The sequence below is a fragment of the Mesitornis unicolor genome, unplaced genomic scaffold (genome assembly GCF_000695765.1).
Source record: "Mesitornis unicolor isolate BGI_N332 unplaced genomic scaffold, ASM69576v1 scaffold10913, whole genome shotgun sequence".
Classification (NCBI taxonomy): Eukaryota; Metazoa; Chordata; class Aves; order Mesitornithiformes; family Mesitornithidae; genus Mesitornis; species Mesitornis unicolor.
In genome coordinates this window covers 25800-33744 of record NW_010176708.1, presented here as the reverse complement: position 1 = coordinate 33744, position 7945 = coordinate 25800, and the positions used below count along the sequence as shown (strand labels likewise).

Below are 7945 nucleotides of genomic sequence, written 5' to 3'. Positions count from 1 at the left end.
CCGAGTGTTTTCTCTTCCGTGTGTGTAGAGCAGTTTAGATTCACAGCTTCTAGCTTCAAGTCAGTCTAGGAACAAGGGCAAACATTGCCCATTAGCAGCGTCTGCAACAAAACATCATACACATGAAGCCCTAGCGATGCTGGCAACATAGCAAGCTGTTTATCTCCTTTCCTCCACTGTCTATGACAGTAAGCACTCACCTTCTCACAGCACCTCATGTGATGAGGAGAAATGACCAGCACCAGCCGCAGAGAGAGCGCAGACATGACTGGTGCGTGATACAGATGTGCAGCCTGTCCTGTCTGGCTCCCATGGGAAAGAAGCTACAGCCTCCTCTCCCTCTTCCCCCAGCCCTCCTGTTACCCCCCAGGGTTAATGCCCCATCGTTACTTTTCCATGCTGTCATGCCAGGTGCGGAGCCAGGAGCATGAGCCATCTGCAGCTGACAGCAGGCAGCCCCCTAGGATAAGTAATGAATATCACCAGGATGTCGAGGGTCTGGAGGCAGGAATCCGGCTGACTGCCACTGAAGGGGTTGAAACAAGGAGCAGAAATACCCCAGCTTCATCAGGAAGGAAAAGCGGTATAATTTGCAGCTGGAGATGAATGTGATTATTTGCCATGCAAATGGATTTTGCCAGCTCAAAGTGGCCTTCATCAGCAGAGATTGTTGTATTTGACATTATCCGGTTACTTTCGTTTAATGCCTCTGTGCTGTTTCTGAGCACTTCTTTCCCTGAGCGCACATCACCCAGACTAATGAAAGACAGGTATTTTTTCCTTTTCCCATCAATCTGAAGACATGTGAGCTGAATCCATAGCTGCCTCCCTTCCAAATCCCTCTCCAAACATGAAACAAAAGGTGAAGTCATTTGTGCCAACAGTCTGAGTATTCTCCATAGATAGGAAGCACGATGGTCACATTTATCTCACCTAACTTTAGCTACTTAAAAATTAGCTGTTTAGTCCATCCTAGTCATCCCAGTTCGCTCAAAATTCAATAAAGAGGGAGGTCTGCAGAGGGACCTCCTCACAACTGAGACAGATGGAGTGAATCATACCTGGATGTCCCTCTTCAGCTCCAGAACTTGTTTGGTGGCATGAAAAGGACGTACTTTGGGACGGTGGACTGTCGATCTGCTTAGCCATGTTGCTGCAGTAGCCAGCAAAGGAGGAGATTTGCGTGAGACACTGCAGGATGAAACATCTTCTGAAAAAGTCTTCTTTGTTGTACCTTTCTTGCTTTTTAAGATGTGGAGGATTGAGAATAAGATTTATGAACTCTCAATAGTATCTCCTTCCAGATGGGTCCTGTAAACTTCCATGAAAGACCTTGAAAGATGGATCCTTCAAAGCTATTCACAGCTTGGGTTTATGGTGAGATGGACTTTGCTGCCCAGTTTCAGCAAAGCTCATAGAAGAAACCAGAGGGGAGGGCATAGATGCGACTCTCAGACTGTGCTCCAAAATGAGGCCCCGTGCAGAGGAAAGCCCAACCCATCTCTAAGCATAGAGGTCCTTTCAGTCACATCTGTAAAATACACCGCTTGTCCTTTCTGTCACTGTAATCCCTTGCACTTACGTTTCCTGCAGTTTCCTCTCTGCCTCAAGTGAAAGCTGCTGTGACCCTTCTCCAGGAGTGCGGGGCTGACAGCGCGTGTGGTGGGATGGGGCTGATTTCCACATTAAAACGTGTGCTTTCCGCTCTGTCCTGTGCGCTCTGGTTGTGGGAGCGCAGTCACTGCACAAAGGCGGTGCCTGCTTCCTGCTGGGAAGTGATCTCAGAGAGTTTTGACTAAAGAGATTTCAGGGTGAGTTGATCTAAATGTGGGGATAGCGCGATGTCTGCAGGAGCAGCTTCCCTCACATCAGCAGTGTTTAAAAACCAGACTGGACAAACTGGAAGACTGTTACCTACCTAAGTCATGCAGCTGCTGGGCTATGTGGGTTTAGTCTCTTTCTAGTTCTAATTTTGGTGATTAGCAGGGTGGGATTTTTCCTTCAATGGAGAATGAAATTTGGTTTGTTAAGTCATGTTAAGCCACAGTAATCCATAGCAGCTGGACCCAAGGCTTCATGCAGACCCAAACACGGCATTGCACACAGTGTCACGAGCTGGTCCGATGCCCTTGGCTGGACTGGGATGTCTCTGTTACCATCCGATAAACCTATTTCTGTGGAGTGACTGAGGTCAGCAGAAAGGCAATGCTGAGACATGGTCCTCTATGGAGAAATAAATGATGTTTCTCATAGGCAGGTCCTCCCTAATCAGACTGTCTGGCTTTATAAAATAGCATTGTAAGTTACCTTCTGTCTGGGACAGTGCTCTGCATGTAGAAAAGGAGCCGATAAATAATTTAGACAGAATGCATGAATACTAACATCACTCTGAAATTATCTTCCACTCTTAAAAATTGTTTGAAATTATTTTAATAGAAATTAATGCCCACTTGACTTATTTGCCTCTATAGCTATCCAATGGTTACAGATAATTGGCTATTTGATAGCAGCAAGTGCAAAATACCTAGATTTTAAGGCATTATTATGAACATCTTGTCTAACCATCTGCTGAATACAAAACAGAGAATGTCAGTAGACAAATTATTCATTAAGGCTAGAGCTCCTTTCTGAGCTTCAATATGTTTTAGAGAAAAACTCAAGACTTTTGTTTTTTAAACTTTGGGGGATGAAAAGGAGCTGACCTAGTGATCCCAGCTGGTCTGTGTATCTGGTTTGGCTCCATACTGGAGCTCCTTCCCAGTGGGGGTACGTGCCACAACACAGACCTCACCAGAGCTGCTGTTCAGGTTGGCATTGCCCTGCCCAGCTAAACATTCCTGCAAGTTGACTCCATATCTTATTATTGATATTATTATATACTCTGAAAGGAGTTGAAAATCAAAGCAAATTCAATCAGTTTATTGCTGATCTTTTTCCACTGTGAACTTTTTATCCCCCTTCTAATTATATTGATAATTTTAAAAGTAGATTGAGAACTGAGACAGACCTTTGGCTTCCCTGGAAGTGGCTGGAGAACATGACTTTGCCTGGGTAAATGATGGGCCTGCTAGCTCAAGCTGCACCTTTTGGACCTCCGCACCCCTCCTGTCTGACTCTCCTCTCTGTGTTCAGGTCTCTCTCTGGCCGCATAGTTGGTGGCGTCTGGTGGTTCTTCACCTTGATCATCATATCCTCCTACACAGCTAACCTGGCTGCCTTCCTCACCGTGGAAAGGATGGTTTCTCCCATCGAGAGTGCAGAGGACTTGGCCAAGCAGACAGAAATCGCCTATGGGACCCTGGAAGCTGGCTCCACTAAAGAATTTTTCAGGGTAAAAAGGAAACTAATGCGAACATTTTGATTAGCCCTTTGTTTGACAAGTTCTCCAGGCCCATCCTCAGCACAGGTCTGTTGTTTTTTTTCTCTAGTTTCCCCTTACCATCATAAGGATTTGCTGAGCTTATCCTTCAAAGAGCAAAACTCCAGTTTTCCTTGTGCTGCTCAGAAGGCCGGTGGTGTCTCCAGTACATGTGGTATTCTGCAGTTGTGAACACAAAGATGGAATATCCACATTACTGATGAGCTACTCTAAGCAGCTTCAAAAGAAACCACCTCCCGATTTCCAGCTTGATTTGCCCTTGGTTTGATCTACAAAATCACTCGGTGTACACAAATATGTGGCTGAAATCAGGGGCTGATCTGGGCCCTGGTGCAGAAATAGCGGGAAGTTCATTAAGATCCCATTACCCCTTTTGCTTTCCTTGGCCCACCCAATATATGGGTATGTGTTCAGTCCAAGTTGGAAATCTCAGCTGGCACCCAAACCTCTGTTAACACTTCTGTTGGGTTTCTGCTGTCCTACGCAGCGATCCAAAATAGCGGTGTTTGAGAAGATGTGGACATACATGAAGTCAGCCGAACCCTCCGTTTTTGTGAGGACGACGGAAGAGGGGATGATCCGGGTGAGGAAGTCGAAAGGGAAGTACGCCTACCTCTTGGAGTCCACGATGAACGAGTACATCGAGCAGCGGAAGCCCTGTGACACCATGAAGGTGGGAGGTAACTTGGACTCCAAAGGCTATGGCATTGCAACGCCAAAGGGGTCTGCGCTGAGGTAAGTAGCTTGGATTTGCTTTCTTTTGCCAAACCACCCAGCAAATCAATGTATGCACACAGTTCAATCTCCATTGCCATATTAATCACAAAAGCTTAGGGAAAGGAGGCGGGGGAGGTGGAGGGAAAGGGATATGAAAACTCAGCATGATGTGCAGGGAAGTGAAATGCCCAGTTCTCATTGAGCAGCAATGGGAGCATCTCATTATTCAAGCCCTGCATTTGGGAACCGGATCCTGGCTGATCCACTTGCTATGAATGTGTCTGCTGTGTTAGGTGATGGCAGGGGGGCTGCTGTGGTGTAACCATTGGTTTCACAGAGCATTATCCAGAAGGGATGCTCATCCTGTGCCATATGAACTGCACAGCTTTGCAGAGTATGGTATTGCCCTGACTTGGATCCATGCTTGCAGAGGGAGCTCTCATGGGGAAAACATAGTGTTGTTTCCTAAAATGAAATGCTGTTTGGGAGAGGTGGGAAGCTAGTTTTGAAAAAAAAAGCCCTGCAAAAAGTGTGCATTTTCATTCATTGAGTCAATTCAGATCCTGGCAAACACCAATTTTATGGCAAGTCCAAAGGAGCACAAACTCTGCATTTCTGAGCCCACACCTGCAACTGTCACATGCATTTGCCTACTGTCATGTGAAACATCTTCAGAGACCTTACTTTAAAAAGAAAAACCCTTAAAAAGTACTGACCCAGATCCGAGTTAGCAGCAGAGCTTGGGTCCTGCAGACAGCCATACTCCTGAGGATGAGCTGGCCCCCTGCATGGTGTATCATGCAAACTGGCCTGCTCAGAGCAGCATTACCACCATTTTCAAACTGGGGTGGTCATCTGAGTCACATCAGAGGTGCGGTTCTCTTTGCCAGCAGCCGTGCAGGTTCCTCACGTTACAATCATGAGGAATATGAGCTGTCAGGATTTAGTGGGACTGGTAAATCCTCAGAAGCCACAGCTTTAAAGTAACCTGATTGATGCACCAGCTGATTTAGTTATTGAACATATTTTAATCAAAATATTTTGACCAAAGTCATATGTGTGGCCTTATACTTGCCTGCTAACATAATCTGATGCAGAGACACTTAATCCATCATCTCTGGTTTACTATAAACCAGCTGAGCCTTTGCTGATGGATTTGTCTGGTCACACAGCCAAAGCCAGCCCAAAGAATCGAATATGCATCAACTGGTGGTGGATGAGGCCCAAGGATTTTGATTAATACATTTATTAAGTCAGTTCAAATTGAATTCAGCACTTCCCATATCAGCAGTCTCTTTAGAGAAGCTCATGAATGCAATGCAGGTGGTCCAGAAGGCAATACTTGCATCCAGTGTGGTTCAGGCTCTGAAATGACTTGGGGCCCTCCCAAATGAAGGTGGATACATTCTCACAGCTCCAAGTTGCTTTCTGTTGCACTCTCTCTGGTGTTTGTTTTCTGTCTTGCAAATATGGAAATTAGGATACAGGGCTGATTATATTTATTTATTTAAACAGCAATCTTGTATCCTAATTTTAATATTATAAAAACAGACAAACAGGAACATCCTACCTGTCTTGTAGTTGTTGACATGCGAATGAGCCATTTATCATACTTCCTAGAAAAATAAACGACAAAATAGAAAATTGCATCAATCATTTTAATTTTGCAGCTCCAAAAATCCCTCTGCTAGGCATGATTCCAAGAATTCCTAACGTTTCTTTCCGTTTCCTCTTTTTCATCCCAGCTGCATGTAGAGCAAATTTCTTATGGGACTAATGGCAAAGGAGGAATGCTTGATTTTCCATCCGATGGTGTTTCTTTGGAACAGTTGCTGTCAGTTTTTGTCCCATTATGTTTGTTTCGTTCCTGTTGGTTTAATTGTTTTACTCTTAGTAGTTCCCTACAGTCATCATTGTAGTGTCTGTTTTCCCCCTGGGGTCCTGCACGTGAGAGGTGGCCCTGAGCAAGGTGACATCCACGAGGCATCTGTACAGCACGGTCAGCCTGTCTCTTATTCAGGCTTCATCTTCACTCACTTCCATCCCCAGGGTGAAAGCTCTGAGCGAGGCTTGGAAGTACCTGTGAGCCAGGCCTGTCTTAAAATGGGGCATGTTTCAGAAGCTGGGCTGCATTTTTATTTTTACTGTCACCTGTCCCTTTTGTAGATAGACCAGTTTTCCTGCATTTAGGATAGCTGATTTAGGAAAGGATCCTAGAGAGATGCTAAATGAGAGTTCACCACTGTTTTCTTGCTCCTACATGGGAACACAACGCCAGGATATTGCTAGAGATGAATGAAAACAAGGTTGGGAATCCAGAAATAGGTCTATGTGTTGTAGCAAGTGCAAACATCTCTCCCAGGCCATCAGTGAGGTCTCTTGGGCTGCTTCTTCCTCCTAGGTGAATCTGGCTTTGAGTATCTTTTGGCCTTCAGATGTTAAAATACACTTGCATTTAGGCCTGGTTGAGAAGGGCAATCATGGGAGGGCAGAAATTACCCCTTTCAACACCAGCTAATTCAGGGTGTGATCCTGTCTGACATGGGATAGGCATGCAGCTGCAAAACCCATCCATTTTCCTGGCAGGAGCTCCTCTCCACTGGTGGATGAGTGATCAAAAAGAGAGCTAAAAGCAAAATTGTCCATAATAGAAGAAAGAAAATGCAAGAAATCCTACGTGAGTCTAGACTCAAGGAGTAGGGAGGATTTTGAGATGGAGATTTGGGAGGGCAAGTTCTTCAGAGCAGCCAGCCTGACAGCAAAGTTCCCTAAAATACAACTTGGTTTTCCTAGGGTTTGTTAAAAAACACAGAATGTTCTGTGTTTAAAACCTACCTACTTTCAGGACCCAAAACCTCTCAGTCTTTCATTGAAATACTCTCAAGATGAAGCACAGCTTGTTCTGTTTACTCCCCATGAGCTGAAGAGAAAGGCAATTAACTGAAATGAAGCTTCCTAGGAAAGATTACACATAGCACTTAGCACATGGCCCCAAAGATCATATAGCTGATACTGTGCTCTGGGAAACAGCAATGCATTTACTTTGCTAACACCTTGTACCCACATAGAAGCTGCAATGTATTTTGGCTCATTAGTTAACTAATCTTTTGCAGATGGTTCAGACATCAGAGTGCTAATTAACCTGTATTCTGATTTAGAAGACAGAAATAATTTTGATTTACTTAGTGTTAGATTCTCTCTAGAGCTACACTTACATGCTTCCATGGGCTTTAAAGACAATCAAAGTTAGGCTCTGACCATGACACTGTTACAGTAAAAAAGGTAAAATATTCAGCCATCTTAAAATCTACACCTTCGCCTTCTCTTGGACTGGTAGCAAGTTTGACTGCATCTGGATTTTGCTTTTTGAAGGCTGGATTCTGCCTGAAGGAGGCTCCCAGTCCTTGTGAAGGCTTCAGTGCTTGGACGGCATCCCAACAGGCAGAGCCATCGCGGGCTCATGGAGGTCAGCACATCCTCTTGCTCACAGCCAGGCTTTTTGAGAATTGCAGTGTAAGAAAACAGCCCTCTTGGTGAGGATTTCTCAGTGCGCTACACAGTGCTACATGCACGAATTCTCTGAGATAGGAGCTGCAAGGTCCTTGGCTTTTTCAAGATCAGTTTTGTTGCTATGCAAGGTCTGCTGTTGGACGGTTCAGCCCTCCATTTCTTCCATGCTTTTTAAAGCCCTCTCACATTTGTGTCTCACTGTGCCTAGCTTTTTTCTCCCTTTTCATGCAATGTCTACCCAGCATCCAGAAACAAACTGTGCTCATGTGCAGAGCCTGCAAACCTCACTGCTGCACATCCTGAGTCAAGCTGCTCACTCAGATGTTTAGCACTGAAATC

At 45.0% G+C, this 7945-nt stretch overlaps 1 protein-coding gene across 3 annotated transcripts in view; it reads left to right on the top strand.

The window, feature by feature from the left end:
- Nucleotides 1-7945, top strand: part of GRIA1 (glutamate receptor, ionotropic, AMPA 1) — a 121668-nt gene that overhangs the window by 101645 nt on the left and 12078 nt on the right. For all 3 annotated transcript variants that reach the window (XM_010181808.1, XM_010181807.1, XM_010181809.1), the window contains 2 exons: nt 3133-3331; nt 3867-4114. In XM_010181808.1, the coding sequence (XP_010180110.1) occupies nt 3133-3331; nt 3867-4114 (447 nt within the window). The remainder of the gene's footprint in view (nt 1-3132; nt 3332-3866; nt 4115-7945) is intronic.